This window comes from Lytechinus pictus, chromosome 13, assembly GCF_037042905.1.
Source record: "Lytechinus pictus isolate F3 Inbred chromosome 13, Lp3.0, whole genome shotgun sequence".
Lineage (NCBI taxonomy): Eukaryota > Metazoa > Echinodermata > Echinoidea > Temnopleuroida > Toxopneustidae > Lytechinus > Lytechinus pictus.
In genome coordinates, this window is record NC_087257.1 from 9,128,945 (window position 1) to 9,151,989 (window position 23,045).

Consider the following 23,045-nt stretch of genomic DNA (forward strand, 5'->3'; position numbering starts at 1 on the left):
AATTCCAAATATTCATATTAACAACATTTTAAAGATGAAAAAGTACTGTTTTATTATAGAATCATGCATTTGGAAAACTGGTCTCTCATAAATATATATACAATTATCAAAATGTACATAACAATAATGCAATAATCAAATAAAGAATAAAAAATCAAAAGAAAAACAGGTTGCTTGAATTTGCATCCAGCATGGGAAACATTAACAGTCAGACCGCAGGTCCCTATGCTAATGAGCAAAAAGGCCAGATTCATCCAAATCATCTCGTGGCTGAATCCTCCTCCTTGCAAAATCTCGTGATTCGTGAGATTTTCTTTCTCTAAGAATTTACCTGTTTTAACCTCAAGTTAAATGAAATATTATTGCACCATCAGATAGAGTAAAAGTTACTCTTTCATATTGGTCATTTATTTTGTATACAATATTTTGTTAAATAAGTAAATTTCTGGCCTGAATTTGTGCCTCAAAACTGAATTTTCTTCCTCTGTTTTCTTTTGCAAATTGTGCAAAACTTTTTATTTTGAGCCTCAATGATATCTATATCACCATAAAGCTGAACTTCTGTACTTTCTCACAATGCCACTCTTGATATGCGGCACCTTTTAATCGGGTCAAGATCACACTTTTCCCACCAAGGTACAAGACGAGATTTCTGAAATTTTGTACTTGCATGAAATCCAGAGTTCTGATTGGCTGGATAAGGTTCACAGAACAACAGGCGCGGGGTATTTGAGGAGATTACCACATGGGAAGTGTGACCTTCCCACGAACCCAGGCACTGGAACCGTTGGAATTTGCCATTGTGTGGTCTTTTTGACCAATCAGAGTGCAGTATACTTGTTTTCAAGCTGCTTTATGTAAATGTGTGATCTTGACCCGATTAAACCAATTCTTATTTTGAAACCTATATCATTTCAAAGCATACATATTCAGCTTTATCATGATATAAAAATCATTTGGGCTCAAATAAAAATAAAGTGTGAAAATAGCAGCTTTTGTCAGGTGAAAATATTTATTTTGTAGCATATTTTAGATCAAAATTTTAACCTATATTACAAAATCTTTGAATAAATCCAAACACATGACCTGAAAGAATGATTCTTCTTCTTTACAATGGTACCAAATTCATGAAATTCGATGCATAATTAGAGCAGCAATGGCCGAATGAAAAGAGGTGTTTTGGTCCGCATCAAGCTCATTAAATATGCAAAACATCTCAAGTCATGAATATCACTTGGATGAAAGAAGCCACTTTCTTGGGACCTGCAGTCTGACTGTTAACAGCCATCAATATCATCAGTTTTTGTAGGAATCAATACTGATAGAAAACTACCATCTGCGGTAAAGTTTATGCAAAAGGATCTTGGTATAAATATCAAGTGGAGCGTTGTGGCCCAGTGGATTAGTCTTCTGACTTTGAAACAGAGGGTTAATGTGGGTTCGAATCCCAGCCATGGGGTAATTTCCTTCAGTAAGAAATTTATCTACATTGTGCTGCACTCAACCCAGGTGAGGTGAATGGGTACCCGGCAGGATTAATTCCTTGAATGCACTGAGCGCTGAAAGGCAGCTCGAGCTAAAGCCGGGATAATAATAATAATAATCAATGCGCCTTGGAATAGAATATTTCTAGATAGATGGCGCTCTATAAATGCCTATTATTATTATTATTATATACTTTAAAATCTGGAAAGTCACACACGTCTATTCACACAATAATCATTTCATTGCATTTGCCATAAATTTCATTTCTATCATCTTCTGTCAGTCACCGAACCCACTTATATTCAGATTGTTCATGGCACTGCCTGCGAGAGCAAGGTCCGCCGAGTCTCTGCTCGGGCTGGCATGCTTATTGGTCAATAGTGGCTTGACCTTTGACCTCGGATGATGATGGTGATGGTTGCCCATAGAGTTTGATGAAGGTGGTTTAGACGACCCAATCAGCTGTCCGCTGCTTGAGCCAAGGAAGAGGGACTCTGCACTCTGAAAAATACAATGCAATGCACGAAATTTGAGTGGGTTTATCGAAAGTGGCACAGATATTCAATTCAATTCAATTCCAATTCAATTCAATTCAAAATTTATTTCAATCAATCAATCATAAAAATACAGATATACAAATTAGATAAAAACATGGGATTGGGAGCCCCTGGAAGTTTTCATTTTAAAACAACTTGTGGGTGGGGCACCACCATGATACAATTAAATACAAATAAATATAAGGCATACATAAAGAGTGAACAACAAATAACATTGAAATACAATTTTTTTTAAAGAGAGAAAAAAGAAACAATGGGTTAATATAGGGGAAATAAACAAACAAACAAACAAATAAGAATAATTATAAATCATAGTGACCTACAGTGTGCTATTGGCAGGAGTTTTCATACTGGGAGAAAAATTCAACATTTCAGAAGTTTTTTAATTTATTTAGAGTTTTACTTTGTTTAATATCATTATTTAAATCATTCCACAGCTTGATATTCGAAATCAAGAAAACAGGTAAAGAACATGCTGCAGCTTTGTTTACATTGTTTCTTATATTATCTCTGCTATCTACCTATCCTAGTCATTTCTGAAAGAGTTATACATGAAATGAGCACCAAGTATGCAGACATAATGAACATCTACAGTTAGAGGTTTGTGAAACATTGGCTTTCCATAGTTAAAACACAACTTTATGCAAGAGCTTAAGTTAAACCTGAATTAAAAATACGGGTCGCAGGCCTGTATTCTGAAATCTTGTTTAATTTAGACAATGCTCTTACTCCGAGTTAAAGTTATGGGAAGCCAAATATTTCAAAATTGAATTTACATTATATGTTTCCTATTTCTACTTGTTTTAATGATAAAGCGAACCATTTCCTTAATTATTCTCAGACAGTTGTGAATAATTTGAGTGTCCAAAGAGCTGACAAATCGAAGTTGTCCTGATAGAGATATCGGTCACAATTAGCTATCCATAATTAAACCACAACTTTAGACAGAGAGATACGATTGATCCAATCAATCGTATTTCTATGGAAATCCATCAGTGTCATAGTTTTTTCTACAGGAAATTTGTACAATGTCCTATGTAAACAAAGAGAAGCACAGGGAATTTTCAAGAAAACAATGAATGCATGAACATACATCATAGAAAATATTTTGAACAAACATGCATAATAGATGTTGACGTTGCTGGCCATCCATAGTTGTGATTGATCTATCAATCGCAACTCTTTGTAAGACGGGGCCTAGAATTTAAATCAAACCGGATTTCAGAATAAATGTCATTGAGTTTACCTGTGGTATGTCATCTTGTTGGCGGTGTGGCCTTTCTCTCGACGAAGAGCGATTCCTGCCGAAGCTCCCGCCCCTTCTCCTCCGCCCATCGGCCTCTCGACCCCTCTCTCTGACGCCACCCTGAGGCGAGTGAAGACCATTCTCTAGAGGAAGCCTCGGGACCGGCGCATCGCTGCTGCCGTGACCTCTGACAGGGGACATGACCTCCTCCCTCCGCAGAGGAATGGAAGCAACGTGAGTTCTATGTCTGTCCAGAGAAGCGGGTCTGGCGGGGGGTCGGTGCCTGACCACACCTGTTTGCCTGGAGGCGGTGGTCGGTCCGTTGACGTCACCTATATTCAGAGTCCTCAGGGGAGATGCACGGTAAGTTGACGGTGAGGTGGTATCGATGAGGGCTTCGTGTGAATGCGATCTATGCAGGGGGGTGGTGTGGGTGGGATCAGAGTTCTGCTGAAGCATTCCATGCCGATCAGCAGTAGACCTTCAAAGGAATTTACAAGAGACTTTCATACAGACCTTCAACGGATACTTATTAACATGTATTTTATTTCACTCTAAGGCGTAATTGAATAGGTAGGTGGTAATTGATTGCAGATTGTGTTCTCTGTTGGTTTTCACATCAACATTATCACATTCCCAACAGATCTCAGGTTATAAATAGTTCTGCATGAGATCCTGGGCACAAATGTATAAGTAAGTGAAATATGACAACAGTAGTGAGAAAGAAAAGTTATATCACCAAGGAAAGAGACATTTTGAAACCCATGTAAAGTCAACATATATTCATATGTCTTTGCAAAAGCATAAATTTAAGACAAATCCATTATCACAGCAAACAGAAATTATATTGTCAGCTAGGGTACACCAAAATCTTAACCATTTTTCCCCTACGGTTTCAAATGGAATCATTAACAATGGGAGGAATTGAAGAGGGAAGGTACATTTCATTTCGTTTCTTTCCATTTTCAACAATTACAGTTTGTTTTGTACATTTTGACACATAAATAACAAAACATATTTCAAGTATCCCTGTACAAAAATTATATTCAAGATTATTACATATAAGGTTGGAAATGGAGGAGGCTGCTAAAAAGCGGAGCTTGTAGAGTGCAGCCTCCTAATAAATATTCTTGTAGTAACATAGCATATAAAAATCAAAATAACAACTTGAGCATAAACCAGTTAAATTAAAAAGAAATAGGGGAAATTAAAATAGAATTTAAGGAAATAAGAAAAAGAGAGATGAAAGGTCTCCAGAATCCAGCCCCAGCACTCACAAACGGACCTCGTTGATCAACATCACGTGCGTCACCTTACCTGTTTGGTAGTGCAGGCTTTGCGAAGGATGAGCCCATAAGCTGGAAGTCCGATGTAAGTCCAACCTCTGTGGAATCCGTATCCCTTCCATGTCCTGCCCTTCCCCTCTGCCTCCCTGCAGAATCCCTCCCTTGGAGCTTGACGACCCCCAATCCAGGACCGATCTGAAGGACAGTATCCCCTCCTTCCGCCCTACCCTCGTTCCCCTGGTTGGTCTTCTTGTTCTTCTTGCCAGGTCTGGTCTGCTCCGAGTGGGGGTTCCAGACCGCCGTCCCATCCACAGGGCATGTTGGGTGCTCGTGCAGCAACCACTGGTCTATGCACGCTGCATGGAACTGTGACCAAGATAAAACAGACATAAGGTAAGATGATTGGGAGCACATAGTGACTAATACCAAAGATTTTTGTATGGTAGATTCATGGCTTTTTCCTAACTAATAGTTCAGAAAAAATGGAAGACACGTCGTTGAAATTAGGAGTCGTTGAGGCGTTACTTTTAAATTTCACACCCCCTCCCCCCCAAATAAAAAAAAGCAGAGACAGTGGTCAGCAATTATGAAATCGCATATTGAGTACTGTACTTATCTATAACAACAATGTTCTTAAAAGCATCTTGAAAGATGATCAATTATAATTGTAAATAAAATAGTTTATATAACTATAGCACTTTAATCATGAAATAGAAAGCATTTTGAGATGCCATTCCCGGTTAAGATATGATATATACAAATTACCAGGCAGTAACAGTTTTGTTTGATTTTATTCAATGCTGGTAATGATTTCAGAATTATATACTAGAAGACAACTTTTTATACGCTGATTGCAATAAAGATGGAAACTGTATATCTCCTCTCATTTCTCACACAAAATTCATGTGCAATTTATAATCAGTATTTCCTCTGATTTTTGCCAAAATTTAAGGTGAGTTAATTCGGTCCAAAGAATACATGGTGTACATCTAGCAGCCAAAGAAAAAAGTCATCAAGATTGTACCTTATGCCTGCATGGGAGTTTCTTGACCAGTTGTCCGATGGTGTAGGCTCTCAAGCACACTCTGCACTGGGTGCCCAAAGACAGGAGGTTGCTGCCTTCACGGACCGTCTCGACATGGAAAGACTTCACCACATGCTCGGGGACATTGCTCAGCTGGTTAGATGCGGGACTGGAAAATAAAATGATAAATTCACTTTATCAGTATCTTAACTCTAATGGAGTATATATTGTTTTATTGTCCAACTTAATGGAAATTCATTTTGTTTACATGCAAACATACAAATTACAACACATAAGGAAAATATACATAATCAAGGAGAGACAAATACAAAATATTGGCGTGCACATAATACATATTCATAATAAGACTGGGGGGCTGATTCAGCCCCCCTCTCGACATTTTTCGCTTTAAATCCGCTGCGCAAATTTTTTTTACCACGTCGCTCACTGACTGTTTACTTTCAAGTCTCGCGCAACTTTTTGAGACCAAAATTGCAACCCCTGGGTACGCGGTTCTGAAATTACGAAATGTTTTGTAAATGCATGCAGACCCCAAATTGATTAAAAATGTGAATTCGGGTACAAATCCAATGCAAATAATGTTTTTAGACAAAATTCATAAATGTATCATTATTTTTCCTTTTACAGAATAAAATCAATTGATTTCATCTTTTTTTTTGGTCAAAATAAACTCCCTGACAATTTCCACTGAAAACCAATAAAAAACATAAAAGTCAAAAAACAATTTAGAAAACAATAAAATACATAAGAATATAAATGTGATGCTGACATTTTTTAAAATTACATTTGATCAGATTTCTATAAAGAGTCTGTGAACCAAATATTTGCATTTAAGGGGCATTATTTATTTAATTAAAGCAAATTTTGATTTTACGCATTAATGAGCATAATTAATTAGCAATGAGATTTTTCGCATAATTTGATCTTATAGTTTTGTAGACAATGCCATGGGTAACACACGTGCCAATTTTCGTCATGATCACACAATCAACGGCCGAGATCAAAAGGGGGGATCTGAATTAGACCCCCCCCTCCCAGTCTTCTTAGGCGTCGAAATAGCCCAGTCTATTTCGGGTTAAAGATGCAAGAGCCAAGGGTGAATTGCCACTTGGCGTAGGTGACATTTTCAACAATTCATTTATATTTAATCAAAACTTCTACAGGAAATAGAACAGAAAATTATGTTTACCAACTTCAACTTTCCTTAAAAAGTATTACTCATCCTTTGTCTAGCTTAACCTCTGATGCACAATCACTTTATGGGTTTCTTACTCACAACATCTCCTTCTCACTAAAAGATCAGAGAAATTGACCAACAGCTTGTAGACAGAATTCCCTCCTGTTGATAAAAGGGGGATAGAAAAAAAGAACTCACTTATCAAGCTGCAGTAGAGTATCATAATCCTCATCCGTGATATCTCTGTTCTCAAGATCCGATATGACCGCTGTTGGCAGAGCTCCTCCTGATCCTCGTTGAGCAGGACGCCATCTCTGGTTACTTTTCTACAGATTGAAAAAAAAACATACATTAGGGGTTATTTTGAAAATTCTTTTGTAACAGAACATTTAGATTAAACGAACACCTGGGAGCGTTTAATTTAAGGAATTTTAGGATGTTTTATCCAACAGTTACCATATTACCAGTCAGCCACCTGTCTGTCCTTCTTGGCCAATCATAATCAAGGAAAGTTGTCAGCTGACAAGTTTTCATAAAACCTGACTATGGTAAGCCAGATGAATGTCCCAAGATATTAAATGGTATTAAATAAAATTAAAATATAATCATTACGAAACTTTGTGTTTAAAGGAGAATGAAACCCTTGAAACCAGCTGAATCCATATCAAAGAGAAAAATCAAAGAAACATATTGTTGAAAGTTTGAGGAAGATTGAATGAATAATAAGAAAGTTATGAGCATTCGAATATTGAGATCACTAGTGCCATGTAGATCCTCCCAACGGCAATGCGACCAAGATCTGTGATATCACACACGTACAACTCCCTCATTACTTTAGTACTTATTTCACTTATATTCTCACTTTTATAGAGTCTATCACAAGGTGAGGTGTTCTCTTTATGAGATGACAAGTACAGAGGTTTCACAACATTATATCATTGATGAATCGTTTGTCATATGATTAGAATGAGCAAAAAGAGATGTTTTGGGGTATATTTTCAGTGTCCAAATGGGAGAGTTGTACGTGTGTGACATCACAGATCTTGGTCGCATTGCCAATGGGAGGATCTCCATAGCATTAGTGATCTCGACATTCAAATGCTCATAACTCTTTTATTGCTAGTCCTATTTTACTCAAAGTTTTGTTGATCTTATTCTTTGATTTTTCTGCTTTCACAAAAGCTAACTTGCTCCAAGAGTTTCATTCTCCTTTAAGAATGGATCTCATCTCACACCCCAATTTCAAATTCGAAGCTACTTATACTCGCCCCGCCCATCTCGATATGTTAATCTTTAAGTAAACAACCACACACTCTCCCAGATAATCCACCTTCCCCCCAATGAGAAGTGACCTTCATACGCCTGGCAGAGAGAGAGCAAGAGAAAGAGAGGAGATAACTGGGGGTGATTTTTTTTTTACTTATTGTTATTTCGGCAATTGGGGGTCATTTTGCATCGTTCAAAATTTCATTTCGATCTTCATCTAAATTTCGAATCCTTTTTAGATATGCTAATGTCCTAAAACAAATAGAATACAAATTCATTATTTCAAGATTACTGTCAGCCAGGAAGCTCGTAAGAGTTTGTTTATACTATTACGTAAGAAGGACAGCTGTAATCCCACTCCATGCTGTTCATTAGGCAACAAAATCATAATTAACTTTCCCTTAATATATTTTCCCCCAGTAAATACTTGTAAATTACAAATGTTTTTCTATCTAAAAAGCTCCAGAAAACAAAAACTGATGTCATCAATAGTATAGAATTTTATTTTTAGAGCTTCTATGGGACCTTGCAAGGTACAGTTCACAGTTGTTGAATTGGACTTAATGGATGGCAACTCTAGCCAAACTGTATTTCCTGCTTCCGTCAAACTTAATTTGATGTCAATGTCACCTTCCTCTGAAGTGAGATTATAATCACAGACTTACCTGCCTAAACTGGAATGAGTGGTTTGAATGAGCATTAGATACAAAGCAGTTCTGACACAAGTAGAGGTCTCTGCATTCTGTGCATCTAAAAAACAATAAAATCATAAACATAGGGTCAAGGAAATGTTTTTCTTTCTGGAAAGCAGATGAGGAATCATGGCAAATATCATTAATATCCATGATATTCATGATGACAATGATTATGATGATGATGATGAGAGGACGACGTCGATGATGATGATGATGATCATCATCATCATCACCACCCCACCACCATGATGATAATGATGACGATGATAATGAAAGGACGATATCAATGATGATGATGATCATCATCATCATCATGGTGGTGATGGTAGTGATGATGACAATGATGATAATGAAAGGACGATGTCGATGATGATGATCATCATCATCATGGTGGTGATGATGATGATGATAATAATGAAAGGACGACGTCGATGATGATGATGATCATCATCATGGTGGTGATGATGGTGGTGATGATGATCATCATCACCATCATCATCAAAAAGATGATGATGATGGTTATGGCAATGATGATGGGGATGATGATCATGATGATCATGATCATCATCATGAGGGGATGAGGAGGAAATGATATTTACATGATTTTTTGAAAAGTTGTTTAATATTCACTAACATATACTGCTCCTCTGTTTTCTTTAGGCACACTTAAACTTATTTTGGTGACAAATGCTATATTATACAGTGCGTCCCAGAAAAAACTAAACCGAGATTTATCGATGATTTATCATAACTTCATCACAAATACAATAGACAAATGACCTACCATTGTAAAGCTTAGAATCTCCTCTTTCATCTGAAATTACTTAAATAATTTTCATTCACGCATGAGTGAGCAAAAACAATTTGAAGAAAGGATACCAAAAACTCATTTGGCGGGGGGTATCTGAATTTCAAAAAGAAAATCACATGCCTAAAAAGTTCAATATCTGCTCTTTTATTTGATACCTTAATCACAGAAAATAGTCAAGATGTAAAAAAGTTCTGTACCCTCGAAACAATGCTTGTATTTCCATAATTTCATTAAATAAACGTGTTTTCACCAGTTTCCCACAGAAGCTATCGCACGGTTAACAAAAGACTTAATGCATGGCTAATCGTCAACAAAACGGAGTGTCGAGTGACTCGGAACGCTAGCCTGTAAAACCTCATCATTTTATGAAATTATTGAAATTCAAGCCTTATTTCAAATAACCAGAACTTTATTATTTCTTGACCATTTTCTGTAATTGAGGTATCAAATTAAAGAGCAGATATTGAACTTTCTAAAAATGTGGTTTTCTTTTTTAAACTAAGATACAGCCCGCCAAGTGACTTTTTGGTATCCCCTCTTCAAATTGTTTTTGCTCACTCATGCGTGAATGAGAAATAATGTAAGTAGTTTCAGATGAAAGAGGAGATTCTAAGCTTTACAATGGTAGGTCACTTGTCTATTGTATTTGTGATTAAGTTATGATAAATCATCGATAAATCTCGGTTTCGTTTTTTCTGGGACGCGCTGTATATATCATTAATTATCATGAGAATAAACAATGAAAATATCTTTAAATCCCATTTATTCAGTGTATTGTTAACACAACATTTGAAACAGCCCCCCCCCCCCACTTCTCCACAAAATATCGTCTCTGATCATAACCTACTTATAACATTTTCCTGAGATAGGTGACTGGTTACAGGCAGCACATGCCTTGCCCATGTGGATGTCGGCGCACTCCGCTCTCGTCTTTTGTAAAGACGAGTTGCGATACTCCGCCTCCAAGATGTCGATCTGACCGAAATCTTCCCTACAGAGGGGGCACTTCAAGACCGTCTCGCCGGTGGACTTCTGATGGTCCGCCCATACCTTCATGCATTTGATGTGAATGCTCTTGGCACACCCAAACCTGGATTATGGAAAACAACAACATAACAGAGAACTGGTGAGCTCCCAAGTGCTAACAATATTGTTAAGCCAAAGGATCTTTAGTGTGTCTAACGTTACATAACACAATAGCTGGAATTTAGTTTTAATTTTAAACCAAATTAAAAGAAATTATTTAAAGTCAACAATATTTGGATAATCGGTAAATGCAGTATACATGTACATATGTATAACAATTTTCTTAATACCTTTAATAACAATAGTCAATCATAATAGCGGCAATGTACAAGGGCCTGTCCCTGTCAGGTTCTGTTGCTCGTGGCGATCAACAGAATTACACGTCACTGAACCATTAATTATATACATAAGCGTTTAGTACCGCAAAATTGTAAAATAGCCTTAAAACGGATATACTGAAGCTTTTCGACATGCACTCATCGGAGTAAATTCGTATGAATGACGAGAACGCTAGAGCGAAACAATATGTAATAGAACCAAAAGAGACAATGAACGCTTAACAGCGAGCTGTGATTGCCAATTTGTCTATTGCCAACTTGTCCACTCACCACATGGTCTACCTTGATTTCATCTAATGCTATTCCGTCCATTAAACTTTTGTCTAACAAACCATTTGGTCCGATAACCATTCGGTCCAATCATCACTTTGTCTAATCTTGGGTTTGTCTATGACTATTTCGTCTCATAACCAGTTGATCTAATATCCATTTTATTTTCAATAATTTTGCCAAATTAACACATAGTCCAATTAAACCAAATGGTATATGGACTAAATGGCTATTGGACCAACTGGTTATTGGACAAAATGGTGAGTGGGCGAAATGGTAATTAGACCAGGTGGATAGTGGGCGAACTGATGGTAGACCGAATGATAGTAGACAACTTGGTAATTGGACGAATTGGCATTGGACCAATTGAAAATAAACCATCTTCATGTTATGCAAGACAGATAGATGTTGGTATCTGAATAGAATAGAAGGCTCCACAGTAAAAGTTAACTGATCATTTGAGCTACAAGTGTTACATAGAGTGTTGTATTGTATTTTTATCGGAGTTTGAGACAACTGCAGCACTTGCTCACTAGGAAGGCCTCCTTCTGGGCCCCGTCTTACAAAGAGTTACGATTGATCCGATCAATCACAACTATGGACGGCCAGCAATGTCAACATCTATTATGCATGCTTGTTCAAAATATTTTTTAATTATGATGTATATTCATGCATTCATTGTTATCTTGAAAATTCAGTGTGATTCTCTTTGTTTGCAAAGGACATTGTGCAAATTTCATATAGAAAAAATTATGATACTGATGGATTTCCATAGAGTTACGTTTGATTGGATCAATCGTAACTTTTTGTAAGACGGCCCCCTGATGTGTGAAGGGACATCAGCAGACATTTGAGCCAATGCCGATGTAGCCAAAAGCAGCGAAGCATATGTGTACTGTGCATGTGCTGTGCGACTGGTTGATGATTAGCAGCTGCATGCAACTTTGATCTTCGTAATGAAGGTGGCGGCGAGCTCAAGTCGTAACAAAACCGTCCAACAGTGCCCTCCTAAATCCCAGGAGTGTATACCTTTCAAATAAAAGTTAGGAAGAACTGGGCCCCGTCTTACAAAGAGTTACGATTGATCCAATCAACCACATGTATGGTAAGCTAGCAACGTGAAAATCTAAACTACATTTTTGTTCAAAATATTTTCTAGATATGACGTATATTCATAAATTCACTGCTCTCTTGACGATTCAGTGCGCTTATCTTTGTTTACAAAGGACATAGTGCAAATTTCCTGTAGAAAAAATGATGACAATGATGGACTTCCATATACCCGAGGTTGATCGGATCAATCATTACTATTTATAAGACTGGGCTCTGGGCCTCGTCTTACAGGCGTCTATGGAAATCCATCAGTGTCAAAAAAAATTCTACAGGAAATTTGCACAATGTCCTTTGTAAACAAAGAGAAGCACGGTGAATTTAAAAAAAACAATGAACGCATGAATATACATCATAGTTAGAAAATATTTTGAACAAACATGCATAATGGCCGTTGCTGACCGTCCATAGTTGTGATTTATCAGATCATCGCAACTCTTTGTAAGACGGGGCTCTGGTCTGCATAACTGACCTGCAAAATGTGACTGGCTCTCTGTTTCCAAGGAGTTCATCTTGACAAATGGGGCAGACATCATCCTCGGTGATCTCCCTCTGCTGTAACGCTTCCTTCCCATCAGAATGAGAGTAAGATGTCTCCCCTTTGCCTGCATTCCTCGCGAGCCGAGCCGCCGCCGCCCGCCTCCTTGGGTCCTCCTTCTTTGCCAGACCCCTCAGAACAGCGTTGATCTCACGCTCCACAAGGCCTCTTTGGTAGGATACTGAATTCAACGTAACCAAGAGAAATAAATCATCTTTCCTCACAACAGAAATTTGCAAGCTTGTTAAAACTAGAAAACACTTGATAACTTTTAATATCCACATACAGTATTTTTCCTTGATTTACAGTTATAGAGTACCTAAGTGTGGCGTCACGATGTCATGACAACGAACCGGCTGGTTCTAATTAGAGTCACAGCCTACGATCGTCTATACACATTTGTATTTGCAAAAATGGTGATGTGCTAAAGAAACATGTGCTATTGAGCATTATGAGTGAGTCACAATACTTTCAGGTGGGCGTTTCATAAAGCTGTGACTTTAAGAACGACTGGTGATCCTTCTTGTGGTAAATGGTATAATAAATTGGCGATGGTTTAGCGCATGGATCTCCAGTCGAATAAAGTGACTCCTAACTTACAAACAGCTTTATGAAACAGCCCCCGGATTCATTTGTTTAGAACCAGGCCGCCATGACACCATGGCAACTAGCGTCATCGTTTCAGTACTCTATAATCAATATCAGTTAATGTTATTATTTGATTGGATTCACCTGTGCCTGGGAGGCGAAGAGCGAACCGAATCACTATGACCCGCAGGTCTCTCCTCCCAATGTAAGTGATTAGGAGGGGGGGGGGGAAGGGGTGCAGGTGGACCACTACACCGGGGTTTCCCCCTACTCTTTTAATATATGAATAGTGCAGTGGGTTCTGAACGTGTAAAGATGGTGACTCTCCTCTGCACAGGGCCTCCATTTAACATCCTATCCGTGGGACAGAGTGTTTTCCACTGTAACTGCACCAAACTATCAATTAAACATGGCAATTCTGTATTACTGTACACCTTTACACTTATATTATGGATGTATTCTTATTGCACAGATGCAATGTTCTTGTGAATTGGGATTTTGATGATAACAGAAAAATGGAGAGGATTGCTCGATTACTTACATTCATTATTCCTTTCCAGACGAAATTTCTTCAGCAGTACCCTGAGAAAATAAACAAATATAAATAGCATTAAATTTTTGAAAAATCATAAAGTGGGCCAATTGACAAAAAGAATAACCATCAATGATCCAGACACAAGGCAAATTTCCACGGTTGTTGCTTTATCAATGACCAGTCCGACCCAAAACAAACAATTGCTGCCCAAAATGAATTTTTGAGATTTTCTCTGAAAAGTTTGAAATAGCCCATACTAAGCCTTATTAAGGATGATATATATCTTGTCCAAACTGATCAACAATAACCCTAACAAGTGCTTGTTTAAATGCAGAAGAATTTTGTGAGAGGTTTGAAATATAAGGAGAAAACAAGGTTTTAAGTTCGGGGTTGACTCGGGCATGAGATGTGCACACTTTGCACTCTTAATAGTGAAACTTTTAAGCAGTCTGCAATAAATGGTATCAAACTCCATTTTATTTTATTCAACTTTACAACTTCAAATTTTGACAGTGTGAATAAGAAAACGAATGACTCTTTCAGATAAGCTAATTCTCTAATTTTTGCCTTTTGAAGAACAAATTACTATTTTGTTTTTTTACCGAGAACCTCCCCTGGCGATATAATATTGCTGGCTTCGGGGTGGATGGTCACAAATGCAAAATGGCATTGATGCATGCAAATCCTAAGGCAAATAATGTGTACTGAAAAAAAAAATGATGAAAACTCACCAACAAATATGTTTGCAAAGATCCTTCTCCTTCCTGAAGGTAGTACACGTACACTTGTGAGGATCTCCGAGAAATACCTAAACATTAAGAAAATTTCAAAGTATTAAACTTTAATGAATAACACATAACCCAAGAGTGACTAAAAGCTGGCCATGACATCAAATAAGATGGTCATCCAGTATCTAGATTTTGATTTCACAAATTAATTGAATACGGAGAGTTTGGCAGCAGAGACGCACATTTCAAAGACGAGCAATTTTTGGGGCTAAACTCGATTAGCATCTTGCCATTATGTTAGCTCCAATTACCAAATGTTTTTGTTCATATATGTGATGTACTGATTCATGTAATTGTACCCGACGGTGAGATTTGGTAATAATAAATTCAATTCAATTCAATTTTAGACATGGAACTATAACTTGGGTGTGAGATCACCAGACACTGTGTTTAATGTATATGGGGATATGTTGTGATACAGGCATGAGAAAGGAGATTTGGGGAGATAAGGAAGCGTCCCTAATGCGGAATTCTCACGCCTGAGGGGTAAGACGTGGCATGTCTGTGGCAGGTATATGTTACGCCAACCAATCCAACACTCTGTTATGTTCTTTAAAGGGGAATGAAACCTTTGGAATAAGTAGGCTTATGTCGAAACACAAAAATCAAAGAAACAGATCAACAAAAGTTTGAGAAAAATCGGACAAAAAATGAGAAAGTTATGAGCATTTGAATATTGCAATCACTAATGCTATGGAGATCCTTTCGTTGGCAATGCGACACGGATGTGTGATGTCACATGTGAACAACTTTCCCTTTGATGGACTATAAAATACCCCCAAAGTGTATCTTTTTGCTTTTTTGTATGGTGATACAAACTCTTTATCTATGATGTATTCTTTAAAAATCTGTATTACATGCCCTCCTATGGAAAGAACACATGATCTACTGATAAATGTGATAAAAGAGGCAATTTAAGTGAAATATATACTAAAGTAATGGGGGGAGTTGTTCACAGGTGACATCACACATCTTTGTCGCATTGCCAATGTGAGGATCTCCATAGCATTAGTGATTGCAATATTCAAATGCTCATAACCTTCTCATAATTTGTCCAATTTTTTTCAAACTTTTGTTGATCTGTTTCTTTGATTTTTCTGTTTTCACACAAGCTATCATGTTCTAAAGGTTTCATTCTCCTTTAATGAACAGTGAAAGAAACGAGTACCTTGACTTTTTTGGACTCTCCTTCCTCCTTGAGTAGGAACCCTGTCGGACCCGTTTCCCTGAGGATGTAGATGGTAGCCGACAGAGCTTGGTCCTGGTGCCATGAGACGGCGTCGGACACAGACCTCTGCCAAGGTACGCTCCGTATCGCCATCGTCCTGATCAAGCAGGGAACAGTCTGGAGAATTTTTTTTTAAGGAACATAAAATTGTAAGGATATTTGAGTGTGTGTTCTTAAAGTTCTTACAGATACATCAGATATGATTTTTCACATCTGGGGCCGACCTATAACATCCCCATCGTAAACTACTCGTATCTGGCCAGTTTCCTGACCCATAATGCTAGTGTAGTCTAGTCATATAGACCCACTTTAATCATAACATGCTAATTAACTTCTCAATAGTTATGTTACCAAGTAGCAAAACAATTACTTTTCCTCTCAAAACATCAAAGTTTATCTATACAAAAACAATTATAGGTCAATTTATTCTCTGTAGTATGAGTAGATATCTGAAAATGTATATTTTGTAAGACTATGTATTTATAACCCACAGTCAATGAGAGACCACACGCAGTTCACTCCATCTAACTTTTTAGACTTAGACTTTAAGAAGCAACTGAGACTGAGTAGGATCTTAACGGGTGTCAAGCATGTCACATTAAAATTCAACTTAACTCGTGGAAAAACACTAGATCTAGTTTCTACTTCCATTTCAATAACATAAGCACTGTAACAATATACAAACAATACACGGTACTAGCCCCGTCTGCCCCTCGGGGAGATTTTAAATTGTTTAGCTCCTACCCCCTTATGTTAAAAAAACTCCTCGAAACAGACGGCTACCACTACCACTAGTACCAGCTATGTCTAGGCTCCGTGTAGACGGCTGGCAGCCGTCTGTTTCAAGGAATTTTTAAACATTTTTTTAATTTTTTATTTCTCCTCGTACACAGTTAGTGGAGCCAACGGATTTCAGCAGAACAGCCAACAGAGACCGTAGACCAAAATCTTCGGTCTCTGTTATGTTGGTTGTTCCGCTGAACTCCGTTGGCTCCACTCACCAAATACAGAGAACGAAGTTCTACTTCTAGCTCGATCTGTACAGAGACTCAATGGCCATATGTTTATGTATTAGGTTTGGATAAAACAGGGAAGTGAAGTTGCGCGACAGCCGAAGTAAGTCATGACTCATGTAAGTCACTGTTTTTTCCCCTTTTTTAAATTTAAGTTTATTTTTCCCCGTTTTGGTGCATTTGAGGCCAAAACGGAATAATATTCCTAAATTTGGTATAGGCCTAGTTGTTTTTATATATTTTTATGAAATAAAGACAAAATCGATGAGCCCTGTCGGGGGATTTTGCATTGACATGTTGTTAACCCCCTAATGGTGGTTGCACGATAGCGAGCCGTCTGTGTACTAGGAGAAATTTTTAAAAAATTAAAAATGTACGTTAAAAACTCCTCGAAAGAAACAGACGGCTGCCAGCTAGCTAGCTGTTACTACTAGTGTTAATATATAACTTTAGAACAGAGACCGAAGCTTTGTTTTGTTTTGGTAGGGTGTCTGGAGAAAAAATTATTTTTCTTATTTCAAGAAAATATCACATTTTCTTTGTGAATTTGAAGAGAAATGACCTTCAGACTGACAGAAATGTAACATTTTTGAAAAAAATCCAATTATTGGCTGCAAAAAAGAAGAATGAAATTAGGTAAATTTTCAGCATTTCTCTGCCATAGACTGTGTAGTTAAGAAATGGACACACACAAATCCAAATTTTTGGCTTCCGAGAGCTGTTATAAATTTATTATTAATGCCAAAAACTTGTCCATAAAGTGCCTAATAGGAATTGTTATGCTCTTTCTGATGGTATGATTTTTATAAAGATTTGGAAACCAGATCACAATGAAAAATTGCGACAAAGTGAAAAAAATTGTGCAAAACAGAAATTTCATTTTCCCATATACCCAGTGGTTGTGTGTCCGGACGGGTTGGGTGTCCGGACACATGACTTTTACTCTCAATTTTGAAAAGTTTACAAGCAATGTCTTTAATTCTTTTTAGCACAGAATATAAGAAAATATTATAAAGAACAAATATTGATGGTGAAAAAAAACTATTCAACCTATATTTTTGGTTTATTCCTGAGATAAAAACAAGGCTTCATTTCTGTTACGTGTCCGGACACCCAACCCCCCATCCTACTAGAAATGGCAATCTCAACACACACAAAAATAAGGGTTTGCAATTTATCTCTAAAAGACTAAATCCTTATTTAAAATGATCATATAAACTTGTCCTTACTGTCAAAAGAAGCCCCTGAATTTTCTCTTTCCATACATGCCAAACACAAGTTAATAATGAATTCAGATCACATTTTTCTAGTAGCCTGAACTTCCCCGAAAAAATGTGCCATATTTTCCCCTAAATCAGCCTGTTTTAATTTTTTAATTTTATGCTGACACTTTTCAGTGTGGCTTCAGACACCCTAGTTTTGGTTTAGGCTCCGTGATCATGGTGATGAAATGGCAATATCAAAATCATAAAAGATATTAACAATTACCGGTACAGTAAAACTTACAGCAAGTCAAATGATGAATCAGACTTTATAGTTTCAGTGCAGTGGTCGTGGCCCGTAGGAAGCAGGAACGGTACCGTACTGTTGTTGTACCGTACCGGGCAGTGTCGGGTGATATCGTTCCGAAATCCCGATGAGTTGTTAGCGATCGAGTCTTCATATCCCGTATTGCAAGCGCGAGCGCAGGCGAGGCAGTCATGACGACGTGACTCGCTGAATAAATTGTTATGGAACGCTGATTGTGGTGGAGTACCGTAACAAAGTCGAACTTCTCTCTCGGAAAGAGGAACGCAATATATTCCCCCGCAATATTACTCTAAAATCATTCTTTAACTAAATTTACGTAACAATCATAGTAATCGTTTATCTTTTTCATACCATACACTCATTGATAGCCAGTAGGTTTCTTTTACCCAACTTTTTCTTCTGATAGTCAAACATGCCGTATTGGGGCCGTATTTTCAACACCAATTTGGAATCAAACCGATGCTGTTTTAATACTAATTGGTGCCCCTATCTGGTGTTAGACCAAAACGAAACTGGTGTTGTTTAACACTTCTCTGGTGTAGACATATATAGATTCCGGGCTGGTGTTAAATCAACACCGGAGTTTTTGCAGTGCGGTAAAATTAATTGATGAGAAAAAAAAGAAACAAACAGAAAGCAGAGCTTCAGTAAAAAAAAAAACGCTGTTCCTTTCTTTTTTTTTTTTTCAAAAAAAATATATAGCATGGATAATGAAATAACAAGGTAATGATATATAAAATTTATATATCATTACCTTGTTATTTCATTATCCATGCTATATATTTTTTTTTAACACGAAGTATACAACAAACAAATAAATATACAAACAAACTATTGGGAGAAACAGCAAGGGTGGAGGGCGGTGCAGAATTAGATAGTACACTTAATTTGGTTGAGCAACTATATTAATGATTATAATTATCCAGAAAGTATAGTAGTAGTAGTAATAGTAGTATAGTAGTAGTAGTAATAATAATAATAATAATAATAATAATAACCGTGATAATAATAATATAAGAATAATAATACCAATAATAATAGTAATAATAACAGGGGCGTCGATCCTGGGGGGCAGGGGGGCGATCGCCCCACCAATGAAAATATTGGGGGGGGGGCAAACATATCGTTTTGCCCCCCCCCCCAATAATTCCGCATGTGCAAAAATAAAATAAGATTGTAATGTTACACAGAAATCAGCAAGCGAGATTGAGATACACAAATCATTCTTTATTTAAAGTCGCTTTCAAAATGTCCGCTTTTTCAGATTGGAATATAAAAATGTTCAGCTCCCGCTTCGCGCTTGCATTAATTCTGTAGTAAAAACCCATACTTTTCATGATTAAATTGTGAATAGAAGTCCCGTTTTCAATTCTAAACCTCAAAAGAACTCCCGCTTCGATTTGCAATATATCATGTTCTTTATTAAAAACGTCCATTAAACTATATATTTTTTTCAGATCGAAATATCAAAATTTCAGCTCGCGCTTCACACTCGCATCTATTGTTTTAGATACCCATCTTAATCCTTGGTACCAAAAATGCTTAGAATATCAAGCTTTCGGGTCAGAATATAAAGAAACTTCAGCTCGCTCTCGGCACTCGCATTATCTGTGTGGTGAGATATGATCATGAGTTACTACAAACAGTCCTAAACAGGTACCTTTTTTCAGTTTTCAGGTCAGTATAAAAAAAAATTCAGCTCGCGCTTCGCGCTCGCATTAATTTGTTGGTGAGATATGTGGCTCTTTCTCATGAGTTATATATATATATATATATATATAGGCCTATGTGTGTGTGTGTGTGTGTATGGGTGTGTTTCGTGTGATCGAGCGCCTTTGGAACGGGACCGTTGATTCATGATTTTGCCCCCCCCCCCCAATCTGAAAAATGGATCGACGCCCCTGATCATAAGGATAGTATGACGCATGTTTTGCCATAAAACAGGGGAGCCTGTCATTAATATACATGTCCGACATGTTGTCTGACAACTTTCCTCGGATTTGATTGGCTGGAAAACACACTTCCTATGGTAATTGTCGGATAAAACAAGACTTTTCGGATGAAACGTCCGACAAGTCCTTTCATGAAACGCTCCCAGGGAATATTTTTATCATTTTGTTTTTATCTGATAATTGACGTTATAAGGATGCATACCATGCATTCTCGATTGCTCATGATTGTAGAATGTGAGATGTTTTGATAATAATCTGTAATCTTGGCTCGAGCCCGGGGACTTCAATTGCATGCATGCATGGATCAATTTCCTGAAAGTTATATCACATCCTAACCCTTTAGAATTTATGTGTGTATATATGTCATTCTCTAACTAACAACAATATTACACTCTAAATTCCAAGGATTTAAAATAAACCCAGATCGGCTGCAATGGTGACCAGCCAAATTTTGGATTTATCTTTAATCTTTAGGATTAACTTTAAAATCTCAAATGATTTAAATTCAAATCTTTTAGTTTTATTTTTAAATCCTAATGGTTTAAATCTTAATCTAATATTCGGCTGGTCATTATTCACAGCCGGTCTAGATTTATTTCAAATCCGTGGAATTTAGAGTGTACAACGTTCAATAGCCTTAGTTCATTCAAATATAAAATGAAACTCAACATACTGTAATAATAATAACAGCACGCCTCGGAATAGAATATAGATTGCGCATTATAAATGCATATTATTATGATCAATAATCATTGTGGCCATCTTTATTTTTTTTTTTTACAGCAAATTTGTGTCATTTAATAAGGTTTCTCGTACAATAAATAATTCATTTGAATTTATAGCACCATGAAAATATTCCAGTACCTGCAATATTATTTTTAATAAATCCAGCAGTTTTTTATTTTTATTTTACGGGTAATGTTTTGTGGTAATATAGGCCTATAGTACCTCTTAATGATTTTGCAAAGGGTTTCATATAGTAGCTACTCCATCATTAAAAACTGTTGATTTTTGTTTAGTTTGATGGGGAAAGTTCTCCCTGACAATAAGTTTGTTAAAATAAAAGTAATAACAAAAATTTAAATACAGAAACATATTGGTGGTTTGATGAAAATCCGTCAAGAATAACGGAGTTGTGAATTTCTAAAGGTTTGATTTTGTGACGTTACAGACGAGCAATTCCTCCAATGTCGAGTGATATCAATTTTATTATCAATTTCTGAAAAAAGGGTAATTTTATTTGTAAGATGGATATATTAAAAAACACATCATATTAAATCCCCTTCTATGAGAAAGATATTTTCATTCATATAAGGTTCCATTAAAAAATAATGAAAATGAAATTCATGTTTCAAGATATATGTTGGGAGAACCGCTCGCATAATGACGTCACAAATTAGCAACTTTAAAAAAAAATCTTATTCTTTGATAGATTTCTATCGAACTTTCACCAATATTTTTTCTTCAATTATTCATGTTTTTATTAACACATATTGTCAGGGTGAATTTCCTCAATTTAATGGTTTTGTAAAATTAAGGATTCCTATAGTGTATTTAGTCCATTAAAACTATTGTTTTTTATTGTTGCTTCGTATATAAAACATGGACCTAGGCCTACCGGAGACTTGGTTATAGACCCTTGATTCGTGACTAGATTCACCAATGTATGCTTGATCAATATATTTGACAGACTGTCTGTGAATAAAAATTAAAAAAAGAAACAACCGAGCTTAATTCATTAAGAATTGGATATTAAAAATGACACTTTGTTGTTTAAAATTTTCAAACACTTGTTTAAACTGTTTAAATATCCACTTAATTAATTAATGACTGTGTTTGCATGAGTGACAAGACAGGTAACAGGTGGACAACAGATAATCAATAATGGCTGTGTTCACTTGAGTGGCAAAGCAGGTTAACACCCACAGACAATCAATTCATTGGCTCCGTTCACATGAGTGACAAAGCAGGTAGAAACTGGACTGCGGAGGATTCATATTTGGGATGAGTTCATATATATGACAATGTTGTTTGAACAGCTGCATATATTAAATACTGATTATAGGATGAATGTATGATTGCAAAATTTGCTCTTCAGAGTGTTTGATTTCTTTTACTATTACTTGGCATGCATGTGAGAGGGATGCTAATACGTTTATTACAATTCCGGTACAATTCATCATTAATGCTTGCTCAAACATAGTATGAAAATTATCAACAGCAAAGTCCTGCCACATTTTGTTGAGAAAGTCAATAGGAAGTGAGACCCCCCCCCCCCCCCCATTTTGCCCATGAAAATCTGCCACGTCGGCAACGGATTGTCATTATAATGATATTTTTGGCAAAATTTCAACTCAACAATGGAGTTGTGGAAACATAACTTACTTGAACCGAGCCCAGGCCATGCAGCTGACGTTTAACAGGTTTTGTGCCTGCACGAGCGAGAGCAAACAGGACGATGATAAAATACTGAATCATATAAGTTTATTATGTTTTAAAGGAAACCTGGGGAGCCAAAATTTATATATTTTTTATTCATCCATCAATGTCTTAAAACAAAT

The 23,045-nt window shown here is 36.8% G+C and overlaps 1 protein-coding gene across 1 annotated transcript; it reads right to left on the reverse strand.

Moving 5' to 3' along the window:
• Positions 1 to 26: 26 nt before the first annotated feature.
• On the reverse strand, positions 27 to 18,724 carry LOC129274981 (E3 ubiquitin-protein ligase ZSWIM2-like). The gene is made up of 12 exons (XM_064108732.1): positions 18,509 to 18,724; positions 15,930 to 16,106; positions 14,705 to 14,781; positions 13,980 to 14,020; positions 12,785 to 13,031; positions 10,416 to 10,658; positions 8,728 to 8,812; positions 6,995 to 7,122; positions 5,599 to 5,767; positions 4,606 to 4,940; positions 3,289 to 3,769; positions 27 to 1,986 (listed from the first exon to the last, which is right to left on the reverse strand). The coding sequence occupies exons 2-12, from the start codon at positions 16,080 to 16,082 to the stop codon at positions 1,765 to 1,767; spliced, it is 2,181 nt and encodes a 726-aa protein (XP_063964802.1). The 5' UTR covers positions 16,083 to 16,106; positions 18,509 to 18,724; the 3' UTR covers positions 27 to 1,764.
• Between the last annotated feature and the right edge of the window lie 4,321 nt (positions 18,725 to 23,045).